This window comes from Macrotis lagotis, chromosome 1, assembly GCF_037893015.1.
Source record: "Macrotis lagotis isolate mMagLag1 chromosome 1, bilby.v1.9.chrom.fasta, whole genome shotgun sequence".
NCBI lineage: Eukaryota > Metazoa > Chordata > Mammalia > Peramelemorphia > Peramelidae > Macrotis > Macrotis lagotis.
The window spans coordinates 838,474,998-838,487,913 of NC_133658.1; the positions used below are offsets into that span (position 1 = coordinate 838,474,998).

The following is a 12,916-nucleotide window of genomic DNA, read 5'->3' on the forward strand; positions in this document are numbered from 1 at the left end:
CAATATCTTTTAATTAATCTCAGTTGGTTATAGAAATTCTATGCACAGATTTCAGCATTTCCTTTTCCTGTAATAGATGATAATATAGTGTTATCTAAGCCAAGATCTCTGCTTCCAAACACAATAGTATTGTCAATACCACTAATTCAATCTGTAATGCAGTTAGTACATAGATGGAGGAAAACTACATCACTTCATTCTCCACAAAAGCACAAGAAAAGGTAAAATGCAGGAATGCCTTTTGGAACTTTGTCCCAAAACTGTGTCCCAAAGAAAAGTTGGGCTAAAAATCAGAGCTGGCCACATGTGCAAACCTGAAAGGAGAACGCTGGGCACCCTCATAAGAAAGATCCATACATAGTTCAGTATATATGCAAAGACCCTAATAAAGGATTCAAGACAGAAAAAATGAAGATACTCACATGTCAAGTCTCCATATTCCAGGAGAATGCTTAATGCAGAAAGCTGCACTAAGTGCTTCATAGAGGTAGTGAAAATCTACTTCAATGTCTTGGATGTCACATAGTGCCTGGGTTACAAACTCAGCATCTTGAGTCTCATATAAATGAGAATACCATTCTGGCAAATTACTATTGGAAAATGAGAATATTTTATTTCTTTTCGTTTCTCCTTCAACCCACCTCAGTAATTGTGACTTGATTTCCGGTGACATTTTAAATTTGAATTTCCTCTCCAGCTCCCTTAACGTTTCTGCATTTAGGAAGCCAAACAGAAAACGTACCACTAGAGTTACAAAACTAGCATCATTACCATTGTATTCCTCCAGAAGTTTTTTGACATCTGGAATGGAGGAATCAGGTCTCTCCACCCTTTCTTTGTCTGACCTCATCATGTAGAACAAGGCAGCAAAAAACTCCTGGAAACTCAAATGAATGAAGCTGTAGCAGTTTTCACATTCAACATCTTTTTGAAAAATGTTCATGTCTAAGAAAGCAGAGACATCAGCTGCCTCTAAGCCATGTCTCCTCAGGTCCTCCTCTTCAAACAATAGTTTCCTCTCCCAGATCCCCTCTGCAGCCAATCTACAAAGACCCCTCAAGTATTGAGGTACAAAGTTCCTGTCATTAGGTGTGATTAAATTAATATAGCACATGTATAGGGCAGTGGTTGTTTTCAAAGTCTGAATGGGATCTTGTCCTCTCTCCTCTTGTTGTTTCAGGCAAGTGCAGACAATCCAGTTCATCAGGGGAACATAGCACATGGTGAACAGTGTGGCATTGCCTTTTACTAAATTAAAGGCTTTTTTACCTAAATCATCATTTCTGAAAAATTTGCAGAAATACTCCTTCCTATGTTCCACAGAAAAGCCCAGGATCTCCACATGACGAGGATTCTCTAGCAAAGGACTAAATTTCCCCAGAGCAGTGAGTCTTGAGGTGAGCAGCAAGGAGGCTTCAGGAAGCATGATTTTCCTAAGTAAACTGCTCAGCAGGATGGACACTGGCCTCTGTTGCTTCCAGTCTTTGCATAGATCATATCTGTGCTCATTACAAGGGAATTTCAGTTCATCTAAACCATCAATGATGAACAGTAGTCTCTCTGGCTGGGACATGATCTCTGTCATGGGAGCCTGTGGACCAGGCCAGTCATGGGCAATGAAATCAGCAAAACTAATTTCTCTCTCCCCTAATGGATTTAGTTCTCTGCAACTGAGAAAGAAAACATAATTGAACTTATTCTGGTAGAGTTTTCCCTCTGCCCAGTCCAACATCACTTTGAGGGCTAGGGTAGTCTTTCCAATACCAGCAGGCCCCTGAAGCATAACAGTGTGTGGTTGTACTCTTGTTTCTTGAACAGGATCAAATAAGACCGACACATCTATAAGCTGACCTTGTTCCTCCATGACCTCAGCATGGTCCCATCCATGGATTAAGAGCTCATGTTGTTTTTGCTCCTTGTAGCGGTATTCCTGAAGAAGAAGCAGCTGTGTGAATCGGTGATGAAATAGTTTATACTCCCCAGGACGAGAGTTCTTTTCCTTCATGAATCGGAATTTATATCTCATTCGTTCTTGATACTTATTTCTTTCATCTAAAGGCATAAGAAACACAGTACAGAGATATTGAGGATTAAATCTGCAGAGGTATGGGCATCATTGTTCTGATAGCCCACATGGGCTAAAATGTATAACTTTGATGATTAGTAACAGTAAACACACTAATGATGGAGGAATCAAGAGTTATAATTCAAAATAGTATAAACCACAAAGTACCTGGAACCTAGAATGGCTTTCTGGTAGCCTATGAGTAAACTGAAATTAAATAGGTCTAAATGTATATTTTCATGTAAGTCAGGATTTATGTATATATGTGTTCATGTTACATATATGTATAAGAATATTAATCAGTCAATAAACATTTATTAAATGTCTAATTAGTATTTCTTAGGCATTATGCTGAGTGCTGAGGACATGAAAAGTGGGGAAAAGACAGTCCTTTTACCCACAGAACTCACAGTCTAGTTGAGGAAATTAGGAAACCAATAGGAATAAATGAGCTACATACAAGTTTCATATATAAAAAATAATGAAGAGAGAAAAGGCACTAGCATCAAGAGGGGTCAGGAAAACCTTCAGGTAAAACATGATATTTATGTTGATTATTCAGTAAGTTAGGGAAACCAGTAGGAGGAGATAATGAGGGAAGAGTATGCCAGGCCTAGGAGACAGTCAAAGAAAATGACTAGAGTCTAGAGAGAGAGAATAATTTATTTATGCAAAAAGCCAGGTCAGATAGAAGTATATACTAATTCTCTTCTGGACTGTTTCATTAGCCTCCAAAGTAATCAACATCATCTCAAAACTCCCCACACTTCATCTACCAGATTACGATAAAAGGGACATTACTAAGACAGGTCTGATCCTGTCATTTTCCTCATTGATAAACTTCAGCATTTCTCTTTTACCTCTAGCATCAATACAGTGTAAATTTGACCATTTCACCCTATTACTAAACAAGGACATTACCAGTATGTTTCTATCTTGACCTTCTAGAATTGCATCTGTCTGGGCTGCTAGGTGGTACAGTGGATAGAGTATTGGCTTTGGAGTCAGGAGGACAGGAGTTCAAATCTGGTCTCAGACACTTGATTCTTATTAGCTCTGAGACCTTAGGCAAGTCACTTAACCCTAACTGACTCACATACAGGATCATCTCCAGTCATCCTGGTTCAGATCTGACCACTGGACCCAGAAGGTCTGGAGGAGAAAGTGAGATCGGTGACTTAGCACAGAACCACCCCCCCCAACTCAAATCCAATCCATGTGTTTGTCATAACATTACCTCCATAAATCTTTAACTCAGTCAATGGTTGAGCAACTGACCCAGGTTTCTGCAGCACATCACCCTAAATTTTACTGATGGGACACCATTAATAGACAATCTGAAGGCCTGGAATTCAGATAGGAAAAAACAAACAAAAAAAAAACCCCAACCAACTGAACCCAGACTTCTACATTGTGGTTACTGACCTGAAGAGGCCAGAAGAAATGGAGCAGGAATTAATCCTAGATCATCTGCAGAAAGAAAAGAAGAAAATAATGTAAGACTATTGTGTAAGTAAATAGTTAGGAACTAAAGGTAGGAAGGAAGTTTGAGGACAGCATTAAGAATGAGATTTCTGTTTGGTTCCCTGTGAAGTTGGAATAAAATGTACTGGATCTCAGTACTACAAATTCCACAAATGAAATCTTGTGAACTAGTACAAATACAGTACTATGATTTGTTGGTTTATATGAAATAGTGAATCAGTTAAGCAAAGAGCATTTATAAAGCACTGACTATATGCTGGACACTCCTATACCAAAGTCAATTAGACAATGAGAAGTTCAAGAGGAGAGAGAGATGTCTGCAGGTTGATGGTTTACAGAAGACTTCTTGGAGCAAATGGGACTTGATCTAAGACTCAAGAAAAAAGAGAATCTCTGCAATGCCTAGGTGGAACAAAGGAAAGGATTCTAGGGTTTCTTGTCTCCAGCTGAGTAGAAGTCTGACTTGATGTTGTTATCCTATTGGTTCTTTGAATTTTAAGTGAATAAAGGGGGAATTTTAACTTTTTTGATGATAGATTTCAGTTGTCCAAACTGGAGACTTATATTAAATTACTATTTGCCTCAGTTCTTCATCTATAAAATGAGCTGGAGAACAAAATGACACATCATTCCAGTATCTTTGCTCAGAAAATCCCATATGGGATCAGAAAGAATCATGATTCACCAAAAAAAGGTTTTTAAAGGTATCAAGTTTTTTTCTCATCTTTGCTATTATGCTTTCCATCTAAATGACTCTTTGTTACTTAGCACTTGTTTTAAAAAAGAAAAGACCTAACCTACCTTTGCTCCTGACTCAGCATAGACTCCAGGAAATTGTTTTAAATTCAGCAGTCTAATCATGCTCTTCCTGGAACATTTGCCTTGTGTTGATCCTTTTCATCCTACATGCTTTCTCTCCAGCCCCGCCCTTTTCTCCTTTCCTCACTGCAGTTGAAATCTGCATCTGAAATTTCTATCAGCTCCATTCTCCCAGATCCACCATCTCCCCTTCTCTTCAATTCCTTCCTTCACCCACTGGAGACTCCTGAACATTCTCTTGCCATTAACAAACTCTCCTCACATGACCTAGATGTTCTTCCTCTCCAGTATCAGAGAAAAGTGACTGAACTTCAGTCTTCCTATATTGATTGTTAGGAAAAAAGCATAAGGGGGACCAGCCCTCCCTATCTCTGTCCTATGTTGTATGTCCCAATGAGATCCTCTTATTCTAAAGTCAAAACTCAGAAATTATTAGATAAGTGTTTAAATACCCAAGACACTGAAAAACACTGAGCTAAATGCTAAGAATACAAATATATATATATATATATATATATGAAATAATGCCTGCCTTGAAGAACCTTTATATTCTTTAGAGGGAAACTATTTGTAAACACAAAATCTTTACAGATTTAATATACGGTAATTTTCTAAGGACAAGCCCTTAGAAGAGAATTCCATGGAAAGAAAGTGGAGAGAAGGGGAGGGGGAAGGGAGGATGGAAGAGAAGAAGGAAGGAAAAATAGAGAGAATGGGGAATGGAGGAAGAATTGAGGGAAGGAGGGGAGAAAGGAAACTTTGTGGGGCCGTGCAAGTGGGAAAGGGAAACCCCAGCTCTCAGGAGGACCCTTACCCTTCCAGGCTCGCTCCCACAGCTCCCTCAAGCCCATCTTCGCCCAGATGATCAGAGCCAGCTCCCAGGTCTCTTGCTCCCCCAGATAACTGACCAGGACATCGGCCACTTCGGTGCGATCGGTCCCCTCCAGGAGACCCCGGGGAATATAATCCAGTAAGAACAACTTGAATTTCTTCAGCTCCTCCAACTTCAGGTACTCCAAGTGTCCAACCAGCCAGCGGCGGACAGTGTTGGCCATCCCAAGCCCCTCCGTCTGAGTGGGACTAGAGGGAAGTGGTCCGAGGAAGCCGCATCTGTAAATCTGAGCTTTGTCCCTGGAACATAAAACCAGAGGAAGGACCCGGCGCCGCCCTCAGAACTTTGGCGGAAGGGAAAGGAAGGAGGAGCCTGATCAGGCTCAGGGCCCGACTTTTTTTTTTTTTATGTTGGCTATTAATCCCAGAATCAGAGGTAGAGGAGTTTGTATGAACCCCCGGGGAGCACAGATTTTCCCCCTGTCCTTCTCCCAGCCAAGCCTTCAGCCTACAATCGACCTGATGGCTTGGAATCTGCCAGTATCGCCTTTGGCAAGTCGTTAATCGTCATAGGCTTCAGTTTCCTCATTTGTGAAAACTAGGAACGTAATTAGACTAAATACCCTAGAGGTTCCTGTTTTTCGCACATATCTATAAAGCATTAGCACGGTACCTACCATATAGTAGGGCCTTAAAAAGTTAATAGAATTGAAATTCAAGAAGTTTAATAAGCGACTGTTTCCTCCCCTACTCTTCTAGGTCTGCTTCTGTGATTCAATGATCAGTTAATTATTTACTGAAATATATATCACCTTGTCTGCTCTCTGATTATGGGTATGTCTCTGATATTGAGCTCTTTCTGTAATTACAATAAATAACATTTCTAGAATTAAGTAGGAGGGAGGTAGCCTTGGAGATGAGCTTTGAAGGAAACTGTGTATATCCAATATTTAGAGAAACAGGAGTAGTTTATTTACCAACACATGTGTGTAAAGCAGTTACTGTTCAGTTGTTTCTGATCTTTGTGACTCCACTTGAAATTTTCTTGACAAATATATTGAAGTATAATTTTACAGTTACAGAGTATTTATGTTTTTTGAATTTTACAATTTTCCCCCAATCTCTCTTCCATCCCCCCACCCCAAGGCAGTCTGATAATATTTAGTTTCCATGCTATAGGGTGATCAAAATTGAATGTGTTGAGAGAGACATCATATCCTTAAGGAAAAAATAAATATAACAGATAGAAAAATTACATTATAAGGTAACTTTTTTAAAAGTAAAAGTTATAGTTTTTGATCTTTGTTTAAACTCCACAATTCTTTCTCTAGATACAGATGGTATTCTCCATTGCAGGAAGATACCCTAAAATTGTCCCTGATTGTTGAACTGATGAAATGAGCAAGTCCATTAAGAGTGATCATTGTGGCACAGTGGATAGAGCACCCACCCTGGAGTCAGGAGGTCCTGACTTCAAATCTGGCCTCAGACACTTAATAATTACCTAGCTGTGTGATCTTGGATAAATCACTTAACCCCATTGCCTTGCAAAAACTTAAAAGAAAACGAGTGATCATCAACCCCATGTTGCTGTTATGAAGTACAATGTTCTTCTGGTTCTGCTCATCTTGCTCAGTATCAGTTCATGCAAATCCTTCCAGGCTTCTACAGAGTATATTTTTACATCTTTTATAAATGAGGAACTGAAGCAAAGAGGGTTAAGAGACTTGCCCAAGATCATAAAGCTAATAAATGCCTGAAACCAGATTTGATCCTGACTTCAGGCTGGCCCTCTATCTACTGCCCCATATAAGCAGTACTTGAACTCTTTGGAGTGAACCCAGAATATTAGAAAGGCAGGAACCATTCTCCATTTTGTTATAGCTAAGGACAACAAAAATTGATTTTTGGTTTTTTTTAAAACTTTATTGGAAGAAAACAAGCTCAAAGAAGGGATAGGACTTCCCTTGAGGGGAATAGGAAGATTATAGTTGACTCAGAGTGAATGCTTTTATTAAGTTTTTAATGTGTTCTTCCCTCAGTTCACATATGTAATCAGTTGCCAAATCTTTATGCTACAGCCTCCAGTCATTCTCACATATATCTCCTGCTTTTTATTGCCCTAATTTAGTCTTTCATATCTTTCTATTCACCTGTAGAGATGATAGTCACCTAATTCATTTCTACATTTTAAGTAACTTACTTCTCCAATCTATCCTTCCAATTGCTTGTGTCAGTGAAATTCTTAACACAGGTCTGTCTGCCTGTGGCACTACTCAAAAATTCTAATTGCCTCTACAATGAAAGTACCTTACATCTGGTCTTACTGAGCAAAAAAAAAAATATAGCAGTTATTGTATGTTTTAGACCCAAGACTATCAAAAGCAATTTTGCTTAGATTATCATTATTCACTCTCAAAGCCCTTTTTATGTTGGAGAGGTATTCAAACTAGAATAATTTCCTATATATCCTTGGAGTTATTTGTACCAAAAGATGAATTGAATAACATTTAGGGGAGTCTTCAACAAAAAGGATCAGAATATATTTCTTGTCAAGTAACATTAATCCAATTGAATACATCTTCACTTCATCTGCTCAGGAAAAAAACAAACAAACATAAATCCTATACCAGTTTTGACATTCTATACTGAATGAATTAAGAAACTCATTTCTTAAATTTGTCTGGATTTAAATCATGTTTCAGATTGTTTTCAGTGTAGCTTGCTTTTCTTTCCCTCTCCCCCAAACTTGTCCCAATTAATTCCTTTTGTGAATTTGTGCATATTTTTAAAGGAATTCAAACTTGTGAAACCATTTTTAGGTGATCAGAGCAGGTTTTTCCTTATGCAGGAATTCATTTCAAGTGACTTTACATCTAATTTATATAATGTGAATAAGCCAAAATAATACCCTCAGTGTTCAGATAAATCAAACTCTTAAAATGAAATTTTGATTTTCTTTTCTCAAAAATAATTTTACTTAATTGTTTCTGAGGTAAATCCTTTGTAAGGTAATTTAAACAAGGCTTGAGTTAGTGTTTCAGCAGCAGATATGACTTGACCTCAAAACACGCACAACACAAATATTTCTATTACTAGTAACATTTATTGAAATTAACCAAAATAGATATTGAGTCACCCTTAATTTGGACTAAGAGTTAAAGGATTAAAACCTTAACATAGAGGAAAGTTGTTGAAGTCAATAGAAGTGTCTCATTGAGCATACAAGGAGGACCTTGGGGTCAGAAAGATATCGGCTCATTATTGATGATTCTAACATGTACTAAGGTGGAAGGCCCAGCATCCCTTATACTTTATTTTTAATGTTCAAAGTTCTTTTTCCTTTGGTTAATCAGTCCCAATGAGATCAGTCTAGGATCCCAGAGTGATGGAAACTTTGATCTTTTATATTATCTCATGCAGCCAGTCATCTTTGGTGATATGCTACAGTCTTATTATAATTCTTGGATCATTTGTAATTTTTTATCTTGAGATCCTAGTTTTCCATCATTCACAACCATATTGAATTAATAGAAAAATATTGACATTAAAAGAATGAATTTTTCTCCACAGAGAGCAACATGGAAACCTTGAAAATAATGAACAAATTCTCAAGTGTAATTCAGACTGATTGCCTTCTCTTATTCAATTGAAGATTCAATTTATTATTTGTAATGGCCCCAGATTGCATACATACACAATACAGAAGCACTAGAGAAACTGCTCAACCAGGTGGATGGACTGTCTAGCTCATATATATTTTTAATACATTTTTTTTCTGTTCTGGATACTCCACATTGACATAGATGCCACTTGGAGAGACCTTGGAAAAAATATTGTATTACTTATAGAGTACTGGTACCTGATAGCTCTATATTTTCAACAAGAATATTTTTTCCTTCTTCGTGGCATTTTCTTGATAGAAATACCATTGAAATATGTTTGGTTATGCTTATGAAGTAGATAAAGTAAACACTTGGGTGCATGCACACACACAACCATAAAGGGATAAAACATAAAAGGGATATCTGCTGCTGAAACACTAGCTCAAGGGATAAACAGGAACATGATCTCACCTTCAGTAATGTTAACTAAGTACCTTGCATGCAACTTTGGGTAGAAGCTATGATGATGATGACCTTGGGGTCAGAACTGTGATTCAGACAGTCTTCCTGTTATATACTTGAATAGGCACCTGAACTTCTAAGTGCTTCAGGAAACTCCCTAGGACTTATCTGCCTAGTAATAAAAAAGTTGACTCAATTAGGCAGGAAGAATTCCAACACCAGGAATTTGCCCAGATAAAATTGTGAATGTTTTCCTTATGTGATGGAATGGAAAGAAACTTCTCTTAAGTGCTTATTCGTACTGGTCATTTTGCTAGAGATACACATAGAAAATTAAGGCCCTTCTTAATCTCAAGGAATTCACATTTTGATTCATATAGATATGCATAAGTAAAGGATTAGTTTCAAAGCTGATGAAAAGACCATATTGTTCTTTCATATAAAATAGCTAACCAAATGAAAATATTCCATGGATATCAACAAGCTACGACATGAAAGATGCTGCATGATCAAGAACACTGGACTTCCAAAGTATAGATACCTCTAGTAGATAGGAAATGTAGATGGAAGTTAGATTCCAATTGACAACAAGTATTCAGTACCTCATGGGAAATGGCCCAGTGTTGTTATGGGGAAGAGGAAAGTTTGAAATTTCCTGATAAGACTGTTAGTGCTAATATTGACTTCAGTTGGCAGGCTTCCCAGTTTTGCCAAGGATTCATTTGTTTCATCATGATTTTACAAGGTCTTCTAGGCTTTGTTATTTGCTTTCCTTTCATGTTTCTTTCCTTTTCTGCAAAAACTAAGGATCATTTGATCTTTCCATATGTTATGAATCTATACTCTACTTTATTTGATGAGAACTCAATTAGAAAATAGCTCCTTGAGGGTAGTACTATTGAGATTTTCAATTTGCATCCACAATCCTTAGAACAGTAACCACTTAATAAATGCCTTTCCATTTCATACCATATGCAAAAGGTCAGCAATTTCCATTTCTACCTTTCCAAGATAGAAACCACTGAACAACTTCTCTTAAAAAAAGTAAATATTTGGTGGTTTAGAATATTGCCCTAAAAGGCAATGGTTCTCAGTTTAGCTCTCTGGACCTCCTCAAAGCATCCATGGAGATATTTAAGGATATCTTTGAACTTAAAATGGAAAAAATTATACTTTTATTTTAATATAGTTTCCTTTACATCCCACCCAAAATAAAAAATAGAGAAAGTTAGCATGGAAGGAAATAATAACCTTTACTCTATGGGATGAATAGCCCCATAAAACAGAAGCAGATATCAGAATTGATTAAAAACTAGAATCCTACAATATGTTGTTTATAAGAAACACATTTGAAGCAGAGAGATACACACAGGATAAAGGTAAAAGGTTGGAGTAAAATATATTATGCCTCAGCTGAAGTAAAAAAATCAGGGGTAGCGATCCTGATTTCAGATAAAGTAAAAAGTAAAATCGATCTCATTAAAAGGAAGGAAACTACCTTGTCCTAAAAGACACCATTGGTAATGAAGTCATATCATTACTGAACATGTATGCATCCAGTGGTACAGCATCAAAATTCCTAGAGGAAAAGCTGAATGAATTACAAGAAGACATATCTAGCATCACTAATAATGGGGGACCTCAAACTTCCTTTCTCAAAACTAGATAAATCTAATCACAAAATAAACAAGAGGGGAAATTAAGAAGGTGAATGAAATCTTAGAAAACTTAGATATGATAGACCTCTGGAGAAAACTCAATGGGGATAGAACAGAATATACCTTTTCTTGGCAGTACAAGGCACCTATACCAAAATTGAACGTGAACTAGGGCACAAAAACCTTATACTCAAATGCAGAAAGGGAGAAATAATAAATACTCACTTCTCAGACCATGATGAAACAAAAATCACATATAATAAAGAGTCATGGAAAGATAAATGAAAAACTAACTGGAAATTAAATAACCTTATCTTAAATAATGGGTGGATCAAACAGCAAATAATAGAAATAGTAATAATTATATCCAAGAAAATGATTCTATTGAGACATCATACCAAAATTTTTGGGATTCAGCCAAGGCAATTTTGAGGGGAAACTTTAAATCTCTAAATGCCTATGTGAATAAAATAAAGAGGAGATCAATGAATTGAGTATGCAACTAAAAAAGTTGGAACAAATTAAAGATTCCCAATTAAATACCAAATTAGAAATTCTGAAAATCAAGGAAGAGATTAATACAATTGAAAGCAAGAAAACCATTGATCTCATAAACAAAACTAAAAGTTGGTTTTATGAAAATGCTGATAAAATAGAAAAAGCTTTGGTTAATTTGATTAAAAAAAGAAAGAAGATAACCAAATTACCCATATAAAAAATGAAAAAGGTGAACTAATCACCAATGAGGAGGAAATTAAAGAGATAATTCAGAGCTACTTTGCCAAACTGTATGTCAATAAATTGTATAATCTGAATGAAATGGACAAATATTTACCAAAATACAAATTGCCCAGATTAACAGAAGAGGAAACAAATTAAATAACCCCATTTCAGAAAAAGAAATTGTAGAAGCCATCAATAAACTCCTTAAGAAAAAATCTCCAGGAGAGATGGATTTACAAGTGAATTCTACCAAATATTTAAGGAGCAATTAATTCCTATTCTACATAAACTATTTAAAAATAATAGGAGTTCTGCTAAACTCCTTTTATGACACCAACATGGTGCTGATACCTAAACCAGGAAGAACCAAAATATTCAAATAAAATTATAGAATCTCCCTAATGAATATTGATGCAAAAATCTTAAATAAAATTTTAGCATTGAGGAGCAATAACAGGAAGTTATTAGTATGATCAGGTAAGATTTATACCAGATTGGTAGGGATGGTCCAATATTAGGAAAACAGTCAACATGATTGAACATATCAATAGTAAAACCAACAGAAATCATATGATTATCTCAACAGATGCTGAAAAAGCCTTTGATAAAATGCAATATTTATTCTTATCAAAAACACTAGAAAGTTCAGGAATAAATGAAATTTTCCTTAAAATGATAAATAGTACCTATCTAAAAATATTAACAAATCTTATATGTAATGGGAATAAACTTGGAGCATTTCCAATATAATCAAGGATGAAACAAGAATGTCCATTATCAATATAGTGTTAGAAATGCTAGCTGCAGCAATACTAGAAGAAAAAGAAATTGAATGAATCAGAATTGACAATGAGGAAGCAAAGGTTTCTCCCTTTGCAGATTGTATTTAAAGAACCAGAGAAAATCGTCTAAAAAACTCCTTGAAACAACAAATTCAGCTAAGTAATAGGACATGAAATAAACCCTCATAAATCATCAGCATTTCTATATATGAACAACAAAGTCCAAGAGCAAGAGACAGAAAGAGAAATTCCAATTAAAGTAACTATAGACAACATTAAATACTTGGGAATATATCTCCCAAGACAAACACAGAAACTGTATGAACAACATTATAAAGCACTTCTTACCTAAATAAAGTCAGATCTAAATAATTGGGAAAATGTCAATTGCTCGTGGTTAGGTCAAGGTAGTATAATAAAAATGACAATTCTACTCAAATTAAATTAACTCCTTCAGTGCCATACCAATCAAACTACTAAATCACT

General features: G+C 36.2%; 1 protein-coding gene and 1 long non-coding RNA gene across 4 annotated transcripts in view; one reads left to right on the top strand and one right to left on the bottom strand.

The window, feature by feature from the left end:
• The window catches only part of LOC141508617 (uncharacterized), a 45,778-nt gene extending 43,267 nt beyond the window's left edge, over nt 1-2,511 (top strand). Inside the window, exon 4 of the long non-coding RNA XR_012474466.1 lies at nt 1,181-2,511. This is a non-coding gene — a long non-coding RNA (uncharacterized LOC141508617). The remainder of the gene's footprint in view (nt 1-1,180) is intronic.
• Nucleotides 1-5,774, bottom strand: part of LOC141508605 (NACHT, LRR and PYD domains-containing protein 12-like) — a 31,981-nt gene extending 26,207 nt beyond the window's left edge. For 2 of the 3 annotated variants that reach the window (XM_074217388.1, XM_074217386.1), the window contains exons 1-3: nt 5,184-5,774; nt 3,491-3,535; nt 423-2,052 (exon numbers count right to left, since the gene is read on the bottom strand). In XM_074217388.1, coding sequence (XP_074073489.1) covers nt 423-2,052; nt 3,491-3,535; nt 5,184-5,424 — 1,916 coding nt within the window. In that variant the 5' untranslated portion in view covers nt 5,425-5,774. The remainder of the gene's footprint in view (nt 1-422; nt 2,053-3,490; nt 3,536-5,183) is intronic. The other variant, XM_074217387.1, reaches the window with a different exon arrangement.
• Nucleotides 5,775-12,916: the final 7,142 nt, after the last annotated feature.